At 34.9% G+C, this 26480-nt stretch overlaps 1 protein-coding gene across 3 annotated transcripts in view; it reads left to right on the forward strand.

Moving 5' to 3' along the window:
• The window catches only part of LOC106872848 (aromatic-L-amino-acid decarboxylase), a 55047-nt gene that overhangs the window by 16135 nt on the left and 12432 nt on the right, over positions 1–26480 (forward strand). For 2 of the 3 annotated variants that reach the window (XM_089350008.1, XM_089350010.1), the window contains exons 2-8: positions 8296–8523; positions 10551–10664; positions 14047–14166; positions 14896–15030; positions 19780–19923; positions 20146–20212; positions 21310–21404. In XM_089350008.1, the coding sequence (XP_089206134.1) occupies positions 8323–8523; positions 10551–10664; positions 14047–14166; positions 14896–15030; positions 19780–19923; positions 20146–20212; positions 21310–21404 (876 nt within the window). In that variant the 5' untranslated portion in view covers positions 8296–8322. Of the gene's footprint in view, positions 1–232; positions 296–8295; positions 8524–10550; positions 10665–14046; positions 14167–14895; positions 15031–19779; positions 19924–20145; positions 20213–21309; positions 21405–26480 lie in introns of those variants that run through there. The other variant, XM_089350009.1, reaches the window with a different exon arrangement.

The following is a 26480-nucleotide window of genomic DNA, read 5'->3' on the forward strand; positions in this document are numbered from 1 at the left end:
AGAGTCATCCTCCTGTAGTTTACAGGAAGGTATTTCCTGTTAGTTTCTTATTGCAGAAGCATCAAATAGTTGGTTGTGGGATTTGAACACAGGTCATTGCGATACAAACCTAATTTTGTTTTATGGTCGATTATACATCTCTATCGTTGCAAGTCACTGCAACATATTCGTTGTTTATCTTTCGTCTCCCTCAAAATCAGATAAAAACTCCATTTATTTTTACTCTCTTTCAGGCTTCCTTTCTCTTTATTACAACTTTTCATTTACTCTTCTTGCTAAATATCATACATACTTTGTAAGTATTTAACTAACACTAAACCTTCTACTTTTCTACATCGAGTTTATGTGTGTGTGTGTGTGTGTGTGCGTGTGTGTGTGTGTGTGTGTGTGTGTGTGTGTGTGTGTGCGTGTGTGTGCGTGCGTGTGTGTGTGTAGTAGTAGTAGTAGTAGTAGTAGTAGTAGTAGTGGTAGTAGTAGTAGTAGTAGTATTTTTTTTTTTTTTTTTTACATTCTGTGTATTTGTGTCGCAGGAAATCTTTATTCTGTAAATCTGGTAATTTTTTTCTTAAACTATCTTCTGACTTTCTACCATTATTACTTTCTGTTCGCTTTTTGTACCTTACTCTCTTTACTCTGTTTTTTTTTTGTTTGTTTTTTTGCCCTTTAATCTATCGTTCTCTAAATTAGATCCAGAACCATTGCGTTTCACCGATTGTATTCGTTTTTGTGACATTTTCTTTTTTCAATCTTAATCAAATCTTCGATCCAATTATTAAAAGAGAAAACTCCCCAAGTAAAGTAGAGAATGTTACTGAAATGATTAATTTGTGAATTCATCAATATACAGTGTCTCTATGTAGCTATTGATAACTGTCCTATGTAGCTATCTATCTACATAATTGTTATAACCAGCCCGTTTAGCTGTCTATTTATATTCCAATTGTAGCAGTCTATCCAGGCAGTTATTGATAACTCTCTTGTGTAGCATAAACGTTCTGCTTTGTGTTTTAGCAAAATATTTATCTTTACAAACATAAATTTTCATGAAAAATGAAACTATATGCATGTAACATGGGGGAGAAAGTGAAAGAATGAGGGGAGAGGTATTAACAGTCAACTTATTAGCTCAGTAATCTCAGTAAATGAAGAGATTGTTGTTTCATTCCAGCCATTTTCAAGAAAAGTAATAATTTAGCTGCGGTATTGGCTAATACTGTCTTAGACAAACAAAAAGGCAGTATTGTCGTGGCTGGAAGTATTTTATTCATGGTTCTATTCGATAGGACATGGTATAGGATAAATTACAACACTGTTAACAGTACACATTTGGTCGTGCTGGAATATAGAATATTTTTTGAATGACAGGAAAGGAACCGTTAGAACCGTCTTGGAATGAAAACAGATCTTACATTGTGATAAAGGATTAGATGGTTGTCTTTGATAGGTTTGAGGGTGGAGTAGTCTAGTGTAGGGATAGGGGCTATATGGCATGGGGAACAAGCAGATATGTGGAAGGGGAAAGGTGTGGTAGCAGCGAAAGAAAAGAAAGGAGGGAGTAGTCTGGGGACCGGAGGAGCATGATGTAGGGGTGGGAGAGCATAATATGGGGGAGATAGAGCACAGTGTAACAGAGGTGAGATCATAATGTGGGGAGGATGAGAGCGTAGTATAGGCGAGGTAAAAGCATAGTGTGGGGGGCTGGAGAACAACGTGGGGGTGGTGAGAGCTTAGTTTGGGGGAGATGAGAGCATAGTATGGGGAGATGAGCGCATTATGTAAGGGAGGTGAGAGCATGTGGTGGGGGGTGCGAGTAGTGCATAATATAGGTGGGGAGATCTTAGTGTAGGAATGGAGAGAGATTGTGTTGTAACACAGAAATAGAAAAGTTGATACAAATCAGCCATGCACCGTAAACATCATGTTGACTTGTAGGTTATATATATAGAGAATTTCAACACACTATTAATAGTAGATAGATATTTTAACCTGTATTTCGTTGAGGAGGTAAGAGAAAAATCGATATAATGGATACAGTAAATGACATGGAATAGTGATACGTGTGTGTGTGTGTGTGTGTGTGTGTGTGTGAGTGTGTGTTTACAAAACAAAAGAGAATAACGAGAAAGGCTGAAAGAAAGAAAGAAAGAAAGTAATGAAGATTCTCGTGTCGCCCTCAGATTCAAAGAATCATTTCCGGCACATTCAGCAATGTAATTATCTGCAGACAAATGTGTCTCCAAGAATTACTGTAGCCATTTCACTGTTGAATGAGTAACGTTTGACAGAAAGTCTCTCTGTCATTTCCAGCCAATTTTCAATACGTGATCTGTGAGATAAATTACACAATGCAGTTTAACGTAGAATGTATTTCTTTTTAATGGAGATTGACAGAAAATATTTAAATACATTAATCAGTGTATTTCAAGTGTTCAAGACTGTGTAAAGATGCTTTGGATTGCTTCAGAAGTTCAATTCATAAATACACAGATGGAGGATCGATATCAGCAGTTTCAGCAAAAGTTTTCTGCTCTGGTCTCGGATAGACCAATATTTTGTTGGCGAGGAATTCTGAAAACATTGATACCGTAAATAATTGAATTGTCGCTGGATAATGAAAACGATGTTGCAGGTTCAATTCCCGAGAAGTAACCACTTTATCATTGTCCATTCGCGGCATTTATCATAGTTTAATCCAAAATGTTTCTAAATCTATCTCAGAGTGGATTTATTTTTTGAGGGATGATTTCATTGTTTACTAAACATTCTGGATTATGTCATTATAGATTTAATCACTGACTAATTATTAACTGAAGAATGTTATTTAAGATTTAATTGTCAAGAGTAGGGGATTAGAAATATTCTCTTCTACTCTAGGCACAAGGCCCGAAATTTTGGGGGAGAGGACCAGACGATTAGATCGACCACAGTGCGCAACTGGTACTTAATTGATCGACCCCAAAAGGATGAAAGGCAAAGTCGACCTCGGCGGAATTTGAACTCAGAACGTAAAGACAGACGAAATACCGCTAAGCAGTTCGCCCGACGTGCTAACGTTTCTACCAGATCGCCGCCTTTGCGAATCAAAAATATTGACGCTAATTCATGTTAATAGCAGATATTTATTTATTAGCGTAAACATTTATTTATTCATCACTAAAGTGAAAAAATACATCAGAAACTTTATTATGTGCAGGCTAATTTCAACTATATTTTTTAATTATACTTTATTAAATAACTTTATAAGATATGGTTGAAAGCCTATTTTGAGCATGGCCGTGCATGTTTGTCGAGATATAATACCATCAGCTCTAATTATAAACATAAACCTCCCCGTATGGTAAAAAAAAATTTATTTAAAAAGAAATCCCAAATAAATATTTTAACCAACGAAAACACCAGATAAAATACATCAAATCTTTATTTTCTTTTTTGTTATTTTAAATCCAGAAAAATTTCCTGAAAATTAAGAGGAATTCTTTATTATTAAAACGGAGGGCAGTTAGAGGACATTTACACAGCTCCCCAAACAGGTAGGATTCGCGCGAGTATAATGATCTGAAGATTAGACTAAGTAAGGCGGTGAGCTGGCAGAATTGTTAGCATGCCAAGGAAAATGCTTAGTGGCATTTCGTCCATCTTTAAGTTCTGAGTTCAAACACTGCTGGGGTCATTTTTACGGTCGATAAAATAAGTACCATTTGAACGTTAGGGTGTATGTAATAAGCTTAACCCTATCCTCAAAATTACTGGGCTTGTGCCTAAAGTTTGAAGCCAATATTAGATTAACGAATTGGCTTGAGGCTTTGATGTGAATGTTCCACCAGTACTCATTGTTCTGGTATTTATGTATGCATCCAATAACAGAGGGATTCTGTATATTTATTCCGAGACGATCTTTTTTTTTTTGAATTGCATTGTATGTTGTTTTTGCGACAATGCCATGTCGCATAGGGAGGTAGTACGTTGATGGGCAGCTGCTAATTATGTGTGATGTCTTCCACAGAAATATGACGTAATCTACATTTACGGTTTTATTTGTATGTATTTAGTATGTGTGTGTGGGAGAAATAGAGAAAAGGGAAAAAATTCAAGGCGCATTGGTGTGTTGGACTCTTTTACAGAAGAGAGCGCAGAGTATTTCAGCAGCGCATTTCATTTGACTTTACTCCAGTCAACTCAAATGAAGTCATTGCAACTCTCATTCCATTCTCACCCTCTCCATCCCTCTCTCTCACCTTTCTCTTCTTCTCTTCATGTGACGCATCCAAGATGTGCTTCTTGGTTCAAAGATTTCAAAAACCAGAATGTGCTTATGTCTGCTTACGACTAAACGGGTATCTAAAAAATTTCGTGAAATCTTGGAACATGTTAGGAAGCCATTCGCGATTTTGAAATTCAACCGTAATTTAGTCGTAGTAGTAGTTTCTCTCTCCCTCTCTCAGCATATATATATATATATATATATATATATATATATATATATGCATATCTTGTAGCAATAAAATATACCTGGTCTAGCCTTCCATTATTTGACCAAAGCTGCCTTCGTGTTTGTCAATCAATAAAAATAAAATAATTCATGAAAATATGTCAAGGATCGATTGTGTCGAAAAGTGAATCATTATTTAGTAAATAACGGAGAATTTCGTATATGGATTTCTATCTGTTAAATAATTAAAATATGCAAAATGATATATGAAATAAATCATGAAAATGTTTTCAAATAACCTTTCAATAGCATAGTTACTGGACCGTCCAATATATATATAGGTGGATATATCTCTCGTTGATTACAATCTGTTTCCTATCGATTCTTCTCCTGAAATACATTTGAAAACCAAGTGCCGTAGTAAGAAAGTGAACTCACGTTATAATGTAATAAAATCACTGCTCAACCAATATAACACAATATATTTAGAAGATAGAAATGCAACTCCAAAACACTTTGTGGTTTTCTGAAAAACAAAAAATGACGGCCACCTCCCTCCCAACTGATGTAATCCCTCCGACACTTCATGACTTGTTTCCTTGACTGAAAGACAGGAACAGAGAAACTGGAAATCGAGACCTCATTTATTTTAATGCTAGAAGGTTCTTCAGTAGTGTGGAATGTGTCACAGTTAACAATTCGCTAATACACGCACGCACATACACTCCTACTGACATATATTATGTGTCTCCGAGTTCGATCCCACTTTGCAATAATACTTTAGATATCTTCTGCCATAGTCTCAGGTTATTCAAACCTTATGCATAATAAATGGTGTGAGTATATATATATATATATATGTATATATATATATATATATATATATATATATATATATATATATATATATATATATATATATATAAATTTAAATAATAAGGGTGATAAATTGGATATTAATCTAATTAACACCAATTTAAAACCAGTGGTCTAGCATAAAGAAAATTCTGAAAATCCAGAAAAATTGTATTACATGCATATAAGAAGAGATGACCACTAAGTGGACATCCATTATACTAGAAATAGACCATCTACGATCAAACCACAAAAGGAAAAGAATGTTCCCTAGAAAAAATTCAGCACACACCAGAACATAAACGGGCAGGCCAAATGAAAATATGCAAAATAAAGAATTAATCGTAGACCAGGTTTCGCCATTAACGCAATTACTACTTACGTAACACGTCCGTGGCTCTTCAGTACGACCGCTCTAATTCAATATAAGTTGCAGAAATATACACGTTGTCCACATAAAATTAGACATTTACACAGTTGTACCGATTACATTGGAGATTACGTAAGTAATAATTGCGTAATGGCGAAACCTGGTCTACGATGAATTCTTTATTTTGTATATTTTCATTTGGCTTGCCCGTTTATATTCTGGTGTGTGCTGAATTTTTTCTAAAGAACATTCTTTTCCTTTTGTGCTTTGATCGTAGATGGTCTATTTCTAGCATAATGGATGTCCACTTAGTGGTCATCCCTTCTTATACGTATATATATATATATATATATATATATATCCTTCTTTTAATCCTTATTTATCTATACATTTATATTCTCCTCTCCTTCTCTGGTCTCTACACATTCTAATTGAATCTTCCATGTGTTAACATGTACCTCCTTGCGACCATGTAATCTTTCATTTCATTGAGATATATTTGGTCTCGCTTAGATATTCACCACTTCCGAGGTTCTGCTTGCTATGAAATATATGTAGCCCAGATCTTATCCACTCCCTTCCTTAACTTTTATATTCCTATTCGCATACCCGACAACCCTGCTCAGTTGACATGAAATATAAAAAGGACATCTTTTCAGTTTATCGTACTTCGATACGAAAAAACAATCTACTACCTTCCGTCTCAATAAACCACTATTATCGCCGAAAGTCTTTTAAAATTATTTACTACGGATTGCTTGAACGTAACTTTCTTCCTATTCCTCGATCCTTGGATCTTATATATATATATATATATATATATATATATATATATATGATGATGATGATGATTGCTTCATATTGACAGACAGTTGCCGTCCCGTCACAACGCATTACACCCGATGACACAGCACAATATATGAGTTACGAATAACAGCAGATGGGTTAGGGTTAACTCATTACAGCTGTTCTTTCAGGCGTAATATAATATATAATAACATAAGAATTTCGAGTTTATAAATAAGCCTATGAAATCATAAAAATGAAATAATAGTCACGATGAAACATAAGGTGAAAGTAAAGGAAAGGCTAAATAAATAAAGAATACCATATAAGGTCTGTGTATAAATAAGTACTTATACAATATATCAAAAATGTCAAGGGATCAATGGTTCACATGAAATTAATGTCGACCAGTACGGTAATAATACAAATGTAATGGGTATATGATAAGATGTAATCAGATTTAATAGAGAGTGGTGAGGGAGGTCAGATATGGGATGTAATACACTGCATTATTACCATGTTGAATTCGTGGATATATTTACCTCATGAAAACGGTTTTTTCACATGATGTAATAATTCTACTCATCAATAGCAAACCGGTCTGAAACAGATGCAGTGAGTGAACCACTAGCCATCTGTTGTTATTTGTTCGTTATTCACCTTATTCGGAACCTGCAATTAACGTGGAACTGGAATCTATTGATTGCAGTACAATTGGTGCAGTGTTTGTACCAAGGTGAAGCCTTGCGGTCGGATGCTTCTGATCGTACATAAAACTGGAATATAAATCCGTCTTTACATCGGTATTATGCATGTTGTTTTGTACATGATAGCGATCTCATTGAACTGGTCGTGGTGCTTTACTATTTAAGGACCTGGTTCGCTTGAATCCTTAACTTTTATACGCACACACGCACACACATTGAGAGTGTATATATGTGCTTAATCCTTCTGAAATGCAAAGTGCTTCATAATCCCATTATTAGAAATGTGTGGTGATAGTTTTGTGTTAGCAAGCAGGATTCTACCCACATAACTGTTTCCACTGTTTAATGTTAGATGCCAAACGACGGAATCTGTAGGTAGGGAGAAATAATATCGCTTATCAAAACGTCGATTACTTCGATCCCCAGTACTTAACTGGTACTTAATTTATCGACCCCGGAATTTATCAAACTCAGAACGTGAGGTCGGAGAAAATGATGCTAGGCATTTTTCCTGGTTACGGTTGTGCCAGTTCGTCCCATTCGCGTACGAGTATATACACACGTATTAATGCTGTGTATATGTATGCTTATAGGCTTGGAACGTATATATCTTCAGTCTATCATAAATATTTGTCTGTGTGAAGGTAACTATGTGTTTAATCGATAATGTCTTCATACAGCTACTTGTGTGGATCTTCATTTAATGTCTGGCACCGCGTGAAAAATAGGAACTGAATCGGTGGCAAGGTCGCCAGTCATGTGATGCATGAGTTTGTAAAATGATGCTGCAAGTAATTCCATCAATTTTGAAAGATTTCCAGTATATCGATTACGAACAGAAACCAGGAATTCTTCCTCTTTCAATAACATTACTCTTAGAATATTTCAGCATTTCACGAGATTCATATGACAGTAGTGATCATCGTGTATTATTCAATTTGTTGTGGCTGAGCTGGAGCACTACCATCACAGACTTATTGCTTGTAATATTTTTCTTTCCTAGATGCCTCTTTCTCAATGACTGAATTTTTTTATTCTTCAATCGATGTTTGTTTTAAAGCAATGCATTCACAAGGACTTTGTATATTTTTGAAATTCTTTGAAAGCAAATCTTTTATTGATATTTATCAACTTTCTTCTGACAATAGATTTACCCGTGATACGGATTGCGAAAAATGGATTCTCAAGAGTTTCAGGTTGCCAGTCAACAGATGATCAAATTCGTGGCTGATTATTTAGAAAACAGTCGAGAACGTCGTGTACTTCCGGATGTAAAGCCAGGCTTCATGCGTCCACTTCTACCCGACCACGCTCCTCAAGACCCAGAAAAATGGGAAGATTTATTTAAAGACATTGAAAGAGTTATTATGCCAGGGGTAAGTGCAATACACTTAAACAATTATCTAACATTCACATCGTTCTCACTACTCCTGTCTTTCATATCAATGCAATCACTAAAAAATATCTTCGTGTCACTGGTTTTTGTCTTTGATTATTCATTTCAAAAATGACTACACCGGTCTCTCAGAAATTCTTGCGAAATATTATATATACATACATACATACACATATATATATATATATATTACAAATTAAAAGGGTAAAGGATTATCAATTTATTAATTAATAAATCAATTAACAATTAATATTTTTTTACCAAGCCCATCGGTATGTTAGCTTTTCATTGTTTTTTTCTTCTTGTTTTTGCCTTTGTGAGTTACAAGTGATGCTATCTGTGGGATTCTCAGCTTTTTTAGCTGCTATTTCTGAACTTCGGTAAATGGTGAAGCAAATATTGCTGATCCCTTAATTATGTTTATAAATATATATATATATATATATATATATATATATATATATATATATATGAAAGAAAGTTTGAAAATGCACTTATTTTTAAAAGATATTTATTTACTTAACCGGTTTCACTTTTTTAGAAAAAGATTATCAAAAGTCTTTGAGAATAATAAAAAATGTTAAAAAACAGTCTGAGTATTAAAATGCATATATACATTCTTTGATGATAAAATATATTTAAAGTATAAAGCTTTGTATGAACTTTGTAGTGTTACATACTGATTGTCATATTAAGGTGAAATTGTTAAAAACAGTGTTAAAAACAGTGTATGAAAATACACATATGGAAAAATACATATACATATACATATTCTCATACATATTCTTTGACAATCGAATAAAATTGAGAAGGAACTGACCTGGCCTTTTTCTCTTGTGTATATTGAAGGAATGTTTTACTGTCTTAAGAGACAGTATGACTGGCTAGCTGGGGTGGGAGGGAAGAAGAGTTAAAGAAGATTTTTTTATTTTTGGTTGGTCTGTGACAGTCTGTCATGGTTCACTGGTTTTTGGGACTGGTTCTGTGCACATCTCTATGTGTGTGTATATATGTGTGTTTGTGTCCGTGTGTGTGGGTGTGTGTGTGTGTGTGTGTGTGTGTGTGTGTGCCGTTTTTATTGGTCCCAGAGTTTATTGTGGAATGTGTATATGAGTGTGTGTTTGAGTGTTTTTTGTGTCGGTGGGGATGTTAGGTGTGTGTACGTGAGACTGTGCGTATATCTCTTTGTCTGAGTGTGTATGTGTTGTTTTGATCGTCTTTGTGGTGTGTGTGTGTGTGAGGGTGTGTACGTATGTGTGCGTATGTGTGTGTATGTATGTGTGCATCTGTGTGTGTGCGTGGGAGTGTTTTGTGTGAGTGTGGGAGTGTGTGTGTGTCTCTCTGTCTGAGTGGGTGTGTTGTTTTAAATACCTTGTGGTATGTGTGTGTGTGTGTGTGTAAGCAAACGTATGTGTGTGATGGTTCATATGTATGTGTATGCCTATGTCTGTATGTGTGCGTGTGTGGCATGTGTATATGAGTATGTGTGTGTTTTTTTATCTATGGTAGGATGGTGTGTGTATGTGTGTGCACGTTTGTGTGAGTGAGTATGTGTGTGATTAATATTTGTTAGGGTGTTGTGTGTGCGCATGTGTGTGTATGTGTATATGTGTTTGTTCGTGTGTGTGCGTGAGTGCGTTTGTGAGTGCGTGTGTATGTGTGTTTGTGTGTGTTTTTGTGTCGGTGGGGATGTTAGGTGTGTGTACGTGAGACTGTGCGTATATCTATTTTTCTGAGTATGTATGTGTTGTTTTAATATACATATATATATATATATATACATACATATAATACATACATATATATATGTATATACATACATGCACACATACACACACCCACGCACCCATCCACACCCACACACACGTATATACATACATACATATATATATATATATATATATATATATATATATATATATATACGTTGTTCTTTACCCAACCATTGTATTTTTATTACAAAGTTACTATATACTATCACTGTGTTCCTTGCTCTTATATTTGTAGGTTACTCACTGGCAACATCCTAAATTCTTCGCCTATTTTCCAACTGGCTGTTCCTACTCTTCGATTGTTGCTGATATTCTTTCTGATGCCATCGCATGTATTGGATTCAGCTGGGTACAGTCTCATGTTTCATCTATTTCATTTCGTTTCATTTCTTTTACAAAATGGAATTTATTCTACCAATCACTTTTGAAATCTTTGAAATTTTGAAATGTATTTCTTTAACCTGATACATGTTGCGAAAAAGGCAGGAATTTTATTTACTGAATCAGTGTGACGAAATTGTGACGTGTAGGATTATTTCGAAATGTTTGTAGGAACACTCTTGGAAAAACGAAGCGAACTGTAATACAGAGGGAAGCAGGAACATGCTGGCCGTTTGAAGATTGTGTTCTGTGTGTGAATTATAGAACTGAAAGACAACCAACAAATGTCATCAATTCATCAGCAAAAGTATTTGCCCTACGGAGCCAGTTTTAGTTGAATAATGATTATTAAGTGGATTCTAGAGAAGGGATGGACGTCTCTAGAAACAAAAGAAAATCGCTACACTTTGTGAGATGCGATAGTTTGGTGGGCATACGATAAACAAAGTAATAATGAGCAGCCTTTATAGTGGTTGTATTAATGAGTTGGTGATTGTCGGTGACTTTCTTCAAATGTTGTAAGTTTTTCCCATTACAGTTCTGTATTTAAGAGATGCGGAATTATGTACATTATTTACGTTATTTACATTTGACAGATATTTGTCCTTATCATGTTTGTTGTTAACACAACGTTTCAACTCATATACCCTCCAGTCTTCATCGAGTGTCTTGGGGAAATTTCGAACCTGGGTTCTCATTCTTAACGTATTTTTCGATATTATTATTATTATTATTATTATTATTATTATTATTATTATTATTATTATTATTATTATTATTTTTATTATTATTATTATTATTATTATTATTATTATTATTATTATTATTATTATTATTATTATTATTATTATTATTATTACTACTATTACTATTACTATTACTATTACTATTATTATTATTATTATTATTATTATTATTATTATTGCCTTTGCACAGCTTCTAACGCTAGAGATGTATTACAGTGTCAGCTGTTCACTACCAGTGAACTAAAGTAACACCTCTTATTTTTCGAGCACCTTCCGGAGTATTCGAGTGGTTCCAATCAGTGCTGTTTTCTGCAAGTACTCCACCTTTATTGCAGCCCCTATTTGTTCCACGCACTTCTCGATATTTTTGCTCACTGTTCCCAGGGCTCCGACAATTATTGGTACTACTGCCAAGCAAACAATTATTGGTACAACTTCCCAAGCGAACCTGTCATATCTCTCGACTTTTCTTTCTTCCTTATCGCATACCTTGTTGTCAGCTGGGCAGGCTATACAGGGTGAGCCAAAAGTAGGGGGATGATATTTGGAACAGGTTTATGTATCAGTTATATTATAAATGTTTTTTTACTGTCCACCTACTTTTGGTTCACCCTGTATATATGATCCAGCATAGTTTCTTTTCTTTCTCAATTAAGAGAATGAAGCCGGACATATTATTATTATTATCATTATTAATATTATTATTATTATTATTATTCAGGTCTCTGCCTGGAATCGAACACGGAATCTAGGGGTTAGTAGCACGCATTCTTAACCACTACGCCTTATGCCCGTGAGCAATTATGGAGTGAAAATATTAGATTTAGAAGCCTTAAAATTCACTCCATAATTGCCCACGGGCATAAGGCGTAGTGGTTAAGAGCGCGGGCTACTAACTCTAAGATTCCGTGTTCGATTCCAGGCAGTGACCTGAATAATAATAATAATAATAATAATAATAATAATAACAACAACAACAACATTGAAAAATACTTTAGGTATGAGAACCCAGGTTTTAAATTTCCCCAAGACACCTGACGAAGACAGGAGGGTATATCAGCCGAAACGTTGTGTTAACGACAAACAAGATGAAGACAAATATCCGTCAAATGTAAATAATGTAAATAAAGTTTCTCTCTTGTACAAGGAAGAGTGATAGTGTCACCTGTGCGCTTAAGATCTGTGATTTGGTATCAATGAAATCTTCAAAATTAAGTGGTTCAACATGTTAGAGACTTAATAGTAGTCTTCTTTTGCATTGGTAACGTCTATCGTAAATTTTTGATCTAAAGACCAACTACATTTAAATTGGGGTGTGTGTGTGGGTGCATGTGTGTTTGTGTGTGTGCATGTGTGTGTGTGTGTGTGTGTGTGTGTGTGCGTGCAGAGTTTGGGTGGGTAAATGCATTTAAGGCCTCCGCCAGTCATTTAATGAGTGACATGGACGAAAGTCCTAGCTGTCCACCCATGCAGTACAGCGTTGTCGGTACCGGTTGAGTTCTCCAGCTCTCTCTCCCTTGTATAGCGTATTCGGTACGATCCAAACCTGGGCAGTACGGTATAGAAGAGAGATTGTTTCCCCTTTTTGCAAATGGATCCAAAGGAAAAACAATTTTATATAAGTGTCGTCACAAGAATTGCGAGAACAAGTTTCTAGTCACTGTCGAACTTCATGAGTGACTCTGACTCCCTATTTTTCCCCCAGGTTTTAATCCCGAAGATTTACTCACGGCAGAATATGACTTACTCACGGCAGGATATGTCGGAGCCCTGGGAACAACGGAGGTTTGAAACCAGTGTTTCCTTTTCCTTAGATATGTTGCTCCCATTCTAGGCTAACGAGCTCCTCTGTCCGACTGACATGCTAATTAACTCATAGCTGAGACTCTAGCAGATGCTACTACGCCAAGTAAGAGTGGACTTGGCACCACTAGTGGCTAAGAGGTTGTTCCTCCTAAAAACTCTAGAACGGTCAGACCAAGGCCAAACTGCTTGATGCGACTTACCGACATACTTAATACAGGGACGAAACATTTTCCAGAATAGTAAGAGACTCAGTGCCTTCCCCAGAGTGTTAGTATGGTAGGAATGTATGAATGAAAACATTGAAAGGAACTTGGGTAGCGTCAAAGTATGGTAAGATGAGGAAGATGTCTTTAGATTAGAGATAATAGAACATTTGTTGGTGATTGAAGATCTTCAGAATGTAGTACAAAAAATAACTTTGCTGAAGACCTATTTCAGAACCATATTGAATATTTAATTTGCTATTAGCACACAGGTGAGTAGCGGGAAGAGTTAAATCTACATAGACTTAGACAGTCCGATGATGGTTTAGATGGCCGAAACTTCGAAGTCACTGTCCACTACATTCTTGTTTATGATTAATGTAAAATTGTTCTTGTTAAAACTGAACATAAAAACTAACATAAATATATATAGCCTTAGACTCCATATCTTTTGAGCTGGTTGTACCCGATAGACTTGAGTTTGTTTAGAAATAGAATGGTATAGAAAATGTAGACTTCGTTCACAAGAAATGAATGTAATGAAATGAAAATGCATTAAGATATTTTTCTTCTTTTTTTTTACACATTTCTTCAGGCTTCGTGCCCTTCCTGTACGGAGTTGGAAGTTATCGTTTTAGATTGGCTGGCAAAAGCATTGAAACTTCCGGACTGTTTTCTCTCCACTTCCGATGGACCAGGTGGCGCTGTTATTCAGGTGCGTTTCTATGTAATAATAGTTCCTATGTCATCTTCAATGAATTTCCTTTCTTTTGTCTGTCTCTGAGGGAAATAGTCCCCTGGGAATGGCGGAATATCTTAGGTATATGGAATGACTAGTGGCATTATACATGCGTACAAACTGCCATACATACATATCATCAGAGATTTTGTGCGTAATGCCAAAAGGGATCGAATGAGTTCGAGAATTTAAAGATTAAGATTTCATCTAATTCACACTCAATTAGATAAAATTAATGCTGAGAGTATTACATTTATGTATAGAATATTACAGTATCACAGTCCAGAATGGGACCGAGAATATCACATGTGTATCCCACATTTACCTTTAGAGACAGGTGAAGTGTGAACAGTAAACGTTGAGACAGAGATTACCATGTGTGTTCGCATACATCGGAGTAAAAACAATGGAAAGTATGCATTAAAACTCCTGGAAATAACTATATAGTCTACCAGCTGATATAACAGCAAGAAAGAGACCGTCAGTTATCATAGTCACACATTCTGGACATTGATTGCAAGATCTCACATGTTTGTATTCTGTGGCTTAGAACACAACTAGAAATGCTTGTGGCTATATGTTCCTGGTCTTCTTAGATCAGTAAGACCTAAGATGTGTGTGTGTGTGTGTGTGTGTGAGAGAAAAATATTCCGAGTGTTAATTGATATTGCATATACAAAAGCCAAACCATTGATATTTTTTCAGGGAACAGCCAGCGAAGCAACACTTGTGGCAGTTCTTTCTGCCAGAACGAAGTTTTTACATAAATTGAAAGAGGAGAATCCTGGAATGGAGGATGGAATAGCACTTACCAAATTAGTGGCTTACAATTCCACACAAGTAAGTGAAACTCTAACTGTAGACGAGCTCTAAACTGGGAAAGTTAACATTGTTAGCTTAACTTACAGGAGGTGTTGGCGAAGTAACAAGTCGGTGTTTGTTTTTTTCTTTGTTGTTGGATTCTCTCAGTTTCTGACCAAAACAGAAAAAAATAAACTAGGATCAAAAGAGAAACGTCTTGAAATATAGACATAGCCATTAATATAACATTGTAATGGAGTGCACAGAGGTAAAACTTCATACTATTCTTAAAATTATGAAGCGCCTTATTTTTATATTGTCATCGATTATGTTATAAACAATGCTTGCTGTTCTTGCTTACAGTAATACATCGTTATATCTATTTACTGATAAACTCGAACAACATATGTGAAGTCTCCTCGTCGAAATAATATCGAGCAGAAATTAATGACCAAACAAAGAGGAGGTGTAATTAGACCGATACTTGTTTCGAGTTGTCGCCCCTGTTTGCTGACATCAGATTGTATTGGTCATAGATCTAATGTTTTCTTACCCTTACGACATAAGTATTAAAAATTAATTTTACCCCAATACCCACAGAATATGCATACATTTGCTAGAAAGCTGTTATATATATATATATATATATATATATATATATATATATATATATATATATATATAGTCAATCCAAACATGAACAAGCAAGACAAAACAACAACGTGAGGACGTGGAATAAGTACCGTGTTATTGGACGCTCAGGATATTCCTGCATATCTCACATCTCTTTTCATTCCTCCACTTCACTCTCTATTTCGTATCTTATCAAAACTAACTATTGCTTAATCATTCTCTCACGCCGTTTCCGATGAAGGGATATAATAAATATCCTGGAAACAGCTGTAAGACATTCTATTTATAAATGTCTTCAAATCTTCACAACCTTGGTTTTTTATCTCATTCCGAAAAAAGTTTTTTTTATATATATGTATATATATATGTATATAAATATGTATATATGTATATAAATATATATGTATATACATATATGTCTGTTTGCATATATATATATATATATATATATATATATATATATATATATGTCACTAGCTATGCTGATGACACAAAGATATATCAGGCAATAAAGAATCCTGATGATATTGTAAGCCTACAGAATGACCTAAATGCAATATATTAGTGGGCAGAGCAAACTAATATGCAGTTCAATGCAAAAAAATTTCAAGTACTGCGCTACAAGACCACAAGTACCTCCCAACTGGCATACACAGGGCCTGGAGGTACTGCAATCCCAGAACCACAAACAGTAAGAGATCTGGGCATCAACATGTGTAGTGATGCATCATTTCACATGCACATTGTCAAGTTGACAGTAAAGTGCAGACAACTGGCAGGGTGGATACTGAGGACATTCCGTACAAGGGATCAAAAAGTCATGTTGACTCTGTGGAAGACATTTGTTCTGAGCCGCCTAGACTATTGCTCTCAGTTGTGGTCACCACACAGTGTTAGGCGGATAGCAGAACTCGAGGCAATTCAGCGGCACTATACAAAAAAGATCGCCACAGTCCAACAGATGAACTACAGGGAGCGACTGAAGGCACTAGGTCTCTACTCCCTGGAGCGCAGGCGGGAGAGATATGTAATAATATACATTTGGAAAATACTGGAAGGACTGGTGCCAAACTTTGGTATCAAGTACTACAGGAATTCCCGTACGGGTCGCCACTGCATGGTGCCAAAGGTACCATCCACTGCATCTCACATAAGAACAAGATACTGCAGCAGCCTCGGTTTCAGAAGACCTCAGCTCTTCAATGCCCTGCCAAAACATTTGAGAGACATGCAAGACATGGATGCGGAGGTCTTCAAGACAAAACCTGACGCTTTCCTCTCCATGATACCAGACGAACCAATGGCTCGTAATGAGACGCAGTTTAGGGCAGCTATGTCAAATTCTCTTATACACCAGATGTGCCATCAAAACTCTTGATTGGACCATGTCAGGTGGGGGAGAAGAGCCATGCAAGGAACATGAAAATCACGGTGGTGCACCAGCATGACCGCAGCCACTTGGCTGAAACACATAAATAAATAAATAAATAAATATATATATTAAAATATATATATATATATATATATATATATATATATATATATATATATATATATATATATATAATCATAAATATATAGGGATTGACAGTAACCTGCTTCTCCAACATACTGAGAATTCAGAAATAGCAGTCAAAGAACTACTGATTTCAAAACTACAAATTATTACTCCAGATTGATAGCGATATTTTTGATACACACAGAACAAAAAACAATAGAGAAGGGTAAAAAACACTTGCCTTTTAGTTAATTTAGTACAATTGTTTCACAGTTAAGAGTACATAATACTCTATTCTGATCTTCAGGAAGATCAGAATAGAGTATTATGTACTCTTAACTGTGAAACAATTGTACTAAATTAACTAAAAGGCAAGTGTTTTTTACCCTTCTCTATTGTTTTTTGTTCTGTGTGTATCAAAAATATCGCTATCAATCTGGAGTAATAATTTGTAGTTTTGAAATCAGTAGTTCTTTGACTGCTATTTCTGAATTCTCAGTATGTTGGAGAAGCAGGTTACTGTCAATCCCTATATATTTATGATTATAAATTATTTACCGAAAAAGGTTTTTTCATACTGAGCTACCCGGCAGAAATTGTTAATTATTAATTTTATTACTAATTGATGATTCCCTGCCCTGCATATCTATATATATATATATATATATATCATTATCGAGTTAGAAAAGAGAGAGAGAGAGATCTAATGGATACAAATCAATTTATTAATTAATGAACATATTCACCAATAACTGATTGATTTCACAAACGAAATTAAAATTACAAAACAAATATAAAGATATAACATTGCATTTCAAATACGTTGAATGGGAAATTATCAGAGTGTCTGAATATTCTGCGTATTCCAAACGTGTCTTAATGCAGTCCTTGTATTGTCCTTTCTACACCCTGATAATTTGCCATACAAGGTATTGAAAATGCAAAATGATATTTTTATATATCTTTTGTAATTTGCTTGTGAAATGAAACAATTGTAGGTGAATATGTTAATTAATCAATAAATTAATTTGTACCCATTAGATCTCTCTGTTTTCTAGCTCGATAATAATGTTTGATATTTTACAATATTTTATATAATATATTCATTGAAGAAATCCCTCTTCAAAATATGATATATTAAACCAGTGTATTTTGGATAAAATACCCCTGTAAGAGGTTTTAATAATCTTATTGTGACTCCCACTCTCTCTCTCTCTCTCTCTCTCTCTCTCTCTCTCTCTCTCTCTCTCTCTCTCTCTCCTCTCTGTATATATATATAGGTAGATGGAAATGTAGGTAAACAGATAGATACATAGGTAAGTTGATGGATAGTTGTTGTTGGCACTCCGTCGCTTACGACGTTGAGGGTTCCAGTTGATCCGATCAACGGAACAGCTTGCTCGTGGAATTAACGTGCAAGTGGCTGAGCACTCCACAGACACGTGTACCCTTAACGTATTTCTCGGGGATATTCAGCGTGACACAGTGTGACAAGACTGGCCCTTTGAATTACAGGCACAACAGAAACAGGAAGAAAGAGTGAGAGAAAATTGTGGTGAAAGAGTACAGCTGGGTTCGCCACCATCCCCTGCCGGAGCCTCGTGGAGCTTTAGGTGTTTTCGCTCAATAAATATTCACAACACCCGGTCTGGGAATCGAAACCGCGATCCTACGACCGCGAGTCCGCTGCCCTAACCACTGGGCCATTGCGCCTCCACTGATGGATAGGTAGACAGGTAAAATGGATAGCTAAGCACACACACGCACACACTCCGCACGCGCATACACACAAAGGCATATATGGAGACACATCCATACATAACAGACGCACGTACATAGTCACACAAACCCATATACGTAGACACACTCAAACACGTACAAACAAGAAAACAGAGGTGCACACACACACACACACAAACACATATAAACACGCAAACATGCACACACAAATACAGAATATGCAGAATACATACATTCATACATACGTACATGCACTCATACATACATATATGCATATATACACACATACATACGTATGTGCATACACATGCACACATGGACGCTAACACACACATGCGCACAAATGGACAAAAAGAGCGCAGCTCCAATAACGGACAGAATCAACATCCATTGACAAGTTTGCAAAGGCAACGAAAAGTTTGGAAGAAAAAATATTAATAATAAATGAGTGGAAATCTAACCGGTGAAGGTGTCAGATAATAAGACATTAAGACAATATGACTCTCACCATACACAGCATAATTTGCTTCAACACACGAGTTCTCATAAAGAATCTTGCAAACTAGATGCAAAAACGAAGTTCTTTTCCTCAGTTAACAATGTATGATCCCTATCACCCTCAGGGCATAAGTTTGAATTGCATTGAATCATGGTTTAGTCATTCGATAAATTTCTGCATTGCTATCAAATACCCAATGTATTTCTTGGTTCAAAGTCAGTAGTCCTATCAACTACTAAATGGTATGACTACTTAAAGTAGAGGGATGTATTCACTTTGAAATATAAACCGACGTTTCGTATAAATACATTAGTGATACACCGTAATACAACATGAAATATAATTGTAATGTTATACCAACATTGTATCGTCTAAATATAGTTTACATAAATTTATAACGTTGCTTGTTTTGTTTCAGTCCCATTCTTCAGTTGAGAGAGCCTTTCTGATTGCTTTAGTAAAACACCGCAGTTTAAAAGCTGACGACAAACGCGCTCTGAGAGGAGAGACGTTAAGAAAAGCAATCAAGGAAGACAAGGCTAAGGGCCTCATCCCATTTTTCGTAAGTTTTCACTTCCATATTTGTCGTGTAATTTATAGGTGTTACTATTTGTATTTTCTGTGAGAAACTATTGCAATGTGAGACTTGTTTAATTCGTCAAGTGTCTTCGATATTGTCGCCATCATTACTTGGTAATATAGAATTAAAACTATGACCAAACAAATCAGTTGATGTTCAGGTAGTAAAAACGTATTGACTTTGTCCGTTTTCTTTTATTTTCAGGTGTGCGGTACCTTAGGAACAACTTCAACATTGAGCTTTGATAATATTGAAGAACTGGGTCTCGTTTGTAAGTTTAATCAAAAAGGTTTTACTGATTGTAACGTAAACATTAAACAATAAATAATATCGGAGGTATTATATTGTAATAATGTTGTAGATGGTGAAAAGAATGAAGTGAAGGTGTATGAGAGATCACTATTTCTCGAATAATTCGAGAGACAATTGGTTGTACTGAAGCACTACAAATGGTCTTAAATATACAGCAAGAAGTAGCGGAGTAGGATACAAATTTTTGAAATATTCTCTTCTGCTCTAGGCACAAGGCCCGAAATTTTGAGGGAGGGGGCCAATCAATTAGATCGACCCAGTACGCAACTGGTACTTAATTTATAAACCCCGAAAGAATGAAAGGCAAAGTCGACCTCGGTGGAATTTGAACTCAGAACATAAAGACAGACGAAATACCGCTAAGCATTTCGTCAGGCGTGCTAACAGTCCTTAATTTTTTACTGCCCTCAAGGGGCTACACACAGATGGGACAATAAGGACAGACAAATAGATTAAGTCGATTATATCGACCACAGTGCGTAACTGGTACTTATTTAATCGACCCCGAAAGGATAAAAGGCAAAGTCGACCTCAGCAGAATTTGAACTCAGAACGTAAAGACGAAATACCGCTAAGCATTTCGTCCGGCGTGCTAACGTTTCTGCTAGCTCGCCGCCTTTATGTCCCTACTCAAGAGGGAGAGATTAATCTGTTAAAATAGTGTTATAGATTTCATTAAGTGGTAATTAGTGGAATGTTACCTAACTAGATGCAAGTATCTAATAAATCTCAAAACTCTAAAACATCTCAACGCTTCTAAACGCAAACTTCGTTTGTTTGTTTACGTTTATCGTAATTTGAATGTATCTAATAAATGTTTTAAGTCTTAATACATACAGTATTCAGTTTCTGATAAAAAGAGATAATATTAATGAGAAAGAGGGAGAGGAAAAAAGAGAATGTGAGTGAATGACAAGGAGAGATATCTAGAGAATAAACTTACGCGTGTATATATGTATGTTTATATATGTATGTATGTGTATAGATATACGAGTGTGTGTAAAAGTAACGTTAACAAAAATAGGCATTCTATGAGTGTTGTGATTTGGATTTCAGGTAAAGAAGAAAATATCTGGTTGCATATAGACGCTGCATTTGCTGGGAGTGCTTTCATATGTCCCGAATACCGGCCTCTACTGAATGGCGTGGAAGTAAGTCACTGATATTTATTGATAGACAAATGTATTGAAACTCGATATTATTAAATATTTAATAGTAAATTGGTACGCATGCAAACGCGCTCTCATACGTAAGAAACACACACACACAATCTTTCTTTCTCTCTCTCCCTTTACATATATATATATATATATATATATATATATATATATATATATATATATATATATATATATATATATATATATATATATATATATTGATAGAAAAGATAAGACAACAAAAGAAAAAAACAGACCTCGATATTATGTAAACAGAGGAATTTATCTGTAAATAATATATGACAATTATTCGGTAGCCCCGGTTTTCGAAACTGGGAGTCTTATCATGGCTACTGTATAATTGTCACATATTATTTACAGATATATATATATATATATATATATATATATATATATATATATATATATATATATATATATATATATATATATATATATATAACTCTGCACCTGCTTCTACACGCTAACTTCTTTTTGCATCGTCCCTGATTCCCTTTGAATTACAATCATAAGATATTCAATTTAAGACTAAACCTTCCATTGTCTCTCACTCACCAGTCTCGGATGAAGCGGCGTAGAGTCTATCGTTTGGGGCTCTTCTTTTGATACTATGAACTAAAAGTATGTGTAATGACATATCAGATAATGAATCTTTCGTCATCCACATCGCCAAACTGAACTCAAAATGGTGTTATCTCATAAGGTTGATCGTACAAATCATCGTGGCAAGAGAACCGATAGTTATGCTGACCCTATGGAAAACCTTATTCCTGAGCAGATAAAATTAGTGATCATACCTTTAACCTTCACATTCATCCTGTGTCAGGAGAAATTGAACGGTTACAAAGAATGTTCATCAGAACATAACTTTGGTTAAAAGCCTTAATTACTGAGAACTTCTGAAAGCTCTACGTCTCTGCTCTCTTGGACGCTGAAGAGAGATATATATACTATCATATGCGTATGGAAAGTCCTGGATGGACATGTTCCAATGGGCGACATTAGAGAGAATTTTAATGCGTGAGCTGATAGATACTGTAGGTTTTTAAATGTACCACCCTCGAAATCACAAACAAAGCATCCTATTGTAGCAGTCTAATATTAAAAGGTTCTCAATTGTTCTACGCCTTGCTAAAGATTACAGAAGTATAAAAACATTAAAGAAGGAAACAGTGGATAAATTCCTAACGACGATACCGGACCAGTCAGCTATTCAAAGATACACTCAGGAAGATCAACTGCTATAAACTCAATAATAGACCAGGTTCCAGCCATAACACAACAAAACTAAAAAAAAAGGCGGTGATCCAGCATGACCGCAGTCTAAAAGGATGAAATAACAGACATATTTTTATCATAGATGGCATGGTAGATATATTATGTAAGAATGAACTATACGAGATGACAGAGATGAATAAATATTTCACCTGTGGCGCATATAAACACGTCACCACATGATTGACCTATTTATAGAGAAATAGTTTTTTAAAACTTGAAATGCGAGATGCAAAGCCTTCTGTAACTATATTTTCTGTGCGTAAAACTATAAAAACGAAACCTTATCTTCATGTGTTAGAAGTCTTCAACTTATGAAGGCGATTCTTTGATAATTAAGGAACAACATTGAATCCTCGAAGACGGAGTAAAACATATTAATATAAGCGTACGAAGTGGTTATGTCAATTTTATATGCTGGTGTGTATCTTTCAGCAAAAGGAAACGCGACAGCATAATGATGACGGGAAATGATGACGTCAAGCAATTGTTGTTCTTAAATGTGTGAAGAAAAAAACAAAACAAAACAAACTCGTATCTCTTTCTTAAGATAGTGTCAGCATTTGTTAGATCGTCTGATTGAGTTGCTTAGCTTAAAAAAGGATTTGTCAACTAAAACTGAGCTGAAACTGAACATAAGCTAAACGTTGATTGGCTGAATAAAAATTTTTAAAATACTTTGATAATAGATTCAAAAATGGATGATCTACCGAGCAAAGTACCCGAAGACGATATACCCTGTATCACTTCTTAATTACAATATGCGAACGAACTCCTCACCACCACAAAAAAAAAAAGAAAATATAGAACAGTAATAGTATATAAGAAACATTGCCGGTGTTGAACGTAGAATACATCTTGTAGTTTAATATGAAACCACACAAATACACGCAAATAAATACTACAAAACGGAGTTAAGTATTTTATAGACGCATTTCTTCAAAACATTGATTTACACAGAATATTTTACATAAATTTTAAAATCATTTATTTCATTACAATCGATTTTTGTATAATAATTTTAATTAAATTATTATGATTCCTTTATCGTTCTATCAATGTCAGCCACCGGCAAGATGGCGACGTATATACAATGCCATTCGTATAGTTTTCTGACATTTTAACGTATTTACTTTGTTATAATTTAATAAGTCGTAGTTCGTCAAAATCTACTTTGAAATTAGAAAGAAAGTGAGAAAAAAACCATCAGATATAAATTGATAGAGATTTGCAATATGGAGAAGAGACTTTTCTTAGACTTATTAGTTTCTGTTATCGCTGTCAGGGATATTTCAAACTTTATCGCTGTTGTAATCGGGTCATTTTATGTATTGTAACGAAATGATATGCATTAATAGAATCCAAGACATAAGATAGGGGGCAAGTGGTTTGAAGTTAGCAGTTGATTTATTCAGAGAGACAAATGCTTGTGATGCGACAATGTGTGTGTGTATGTAATACATACACACACACACACACACACACACACACACACACACACACACACATATATATATATATATATATATATATATATACATATATATATATATATATATATATATATATATATATATATATATATATCATTAGATATGAGGATTCTTAAGAATCAAGACACATCAACCTGTAGGGCGCTAAAATGACTCGGTATTATCAAACATAATGCACAGTGAAATCAAACAACTTCTAGGATTTGAAAGTACCAAACCAAATTTATAACTGTAGATGCGATTCATAACTGGTTCTTTGGTTTGGCGTAGGTTAAAAAATAAAAACAAAATATGTTTACAATTCACGACAACTGTTTCGATACATTTTCTTTAATATAGTCATAAAAGATTCGTTATAATATACAATCCACCATCATCGGGTAAAATCTTACCTGTTTAGCATTTTACTTGATGATCGTGGATTCTATATGATAATGCTATCTTTTGTGTTAATTATGCACAACATAGTATATATTTTATAATCAATAATCCGTTGTAGACCTACTAACAATTTCTAATCGCTTAGCCTTGTCGCTAAATGAGGACGAAAATATTAGGATGTTCTCACCAGTTTCATTATCGTTTGGTGGAACACTGGAGAACGAAGTCTCCTATTTTCTGCCCACGGATAGGTGATTGATAGCTTATTGTTTTTTATGTTAGACTGGAGCCAGGATTCGATTGAAATAGACAATCTAATTTGCATCACTAATCATTTGAAAGTAGTATGGCAAATTATTGAATGAATAGTAATACGAAGCATAGCGCATATTCAATGTAAACACCTGATTACATTTGCAGTGTGGTTTATAATAGTAGGTAACTCTTTCTATGCGCACGCACACATATGTATGATTGAGTGTGTGGAATACTTGTCTAGTTTAATGTTTGTATTTGTATGTGCATGCATTACTATATAATTGACTCATGCGCTTTATATATAATCATATATAAAGGTATTTAATTATTGACCGAAATATATTTCTCTCTCTCACTCTCACACACACACACATACACACATATACACACACATATTACATTTATTTGTATGTATATATATGTATGAGAAAAAGAGGATTTTTGTTTTAAATTGACAGTAACTGGGAAGTGTTGTCATGAGTCGGGTGGGGTAGACTGGGATCATAAAAGTAGTAGATGCTTGCGTCCATCATCCTGCTCGCTCATGTACAAATTCTATCATGAAGCTAGGTTTTATAGAAATCATGACCAGTAGGATTTGTAGATATGTCAATTTAAAGTGAGAAATATCTTAAAGCTATTTGGAACTAGAGGAATAACATGGGTGATATTAATTGTTGTTTGGTGAAAATGTCTGATTCGGTTGGCGTGGCAAACGTCAAATTATATAAAAAAAATTGCGGCAAAATAGAATTCAATGACATGGTGTCCATCAGCAATTAATTTAGTTGTTTGAAATCTGTCACGCACGAAGCGAAGCTGAAGTCTTAACTTATTTCTATTCATATTTCCTCTGGAAAATAAAACTTTCCATTAGTTTTGAAATTATTTTATTAAGGGTATATTAAAGTAAGTTTGTCCTTATCAAAATGATGCCTGATGCTGAAATTTACATGAAACTTTGATGGGAAGATTTTAGATCACTTTGAAACTCAATGCTTGTTTCATAGAATCAGAGGCGATGTCAGGTGGGTGGAAGTGATATTCTGTGCCCTACGGTTATATGAAAAAAACCCTCACCTATACACACCGATCAAAGATTTACATATGAAGATGATGCATGAACACTCTTATATCGATTCATCAGAATTCATTCACAACTTATAAGAATGGCTTTAAAAGGCTACAGCACTTTTCCACTTCTTCCAGATTAATATATATGTATGTGTGTGTGTGTGTGTTGATTTCTCCAGTGACGTTCAAGAAAGTGTGAGGTAGAGAGAGAGAGAGAGAGAGAGAGAGAGAGAGAGAGAGAGAGAGTAAAAGAGCTTCAAAGAGAATTAACATAAAGTGGAGGAGGATAAATGCACACACAAAGTTTGCTGGTAGGCACAGTGAGATAGAAAAAAAATCACAAAGGAGAAAAGAGAGTAAATAATAGAGTAATTATGAGAGGAATTATACAAATAGGGAATTTATTCAATTTTAAGGCAATATATAACTTTGTTTTCTTTTTTTTTTTTTTTAATATTCATTTCATCATTTTGTATTAGAACCGAGAAATTTGATGGAAGTTAAATAATTATTGTTTTTAGATATTACCCCTGGTGGTAACAATATAAATCTTTGAGAAAAAGAA

This window comes from Octopus bimaculoides, chromosome 3 (genome assembly GCF_046866305.1).
Source record: "Octopus bimaculoides isolate indiv1 chromosome 3, ASM4686630v1, whole genome shotgun sequence".
Taxonomy (NCBI): Eukaryota; Metazoa; Mollusca; class Cephalopoda; order Octopoda; family Octopodidae; genus Octopus; species Octopus bimaculoides.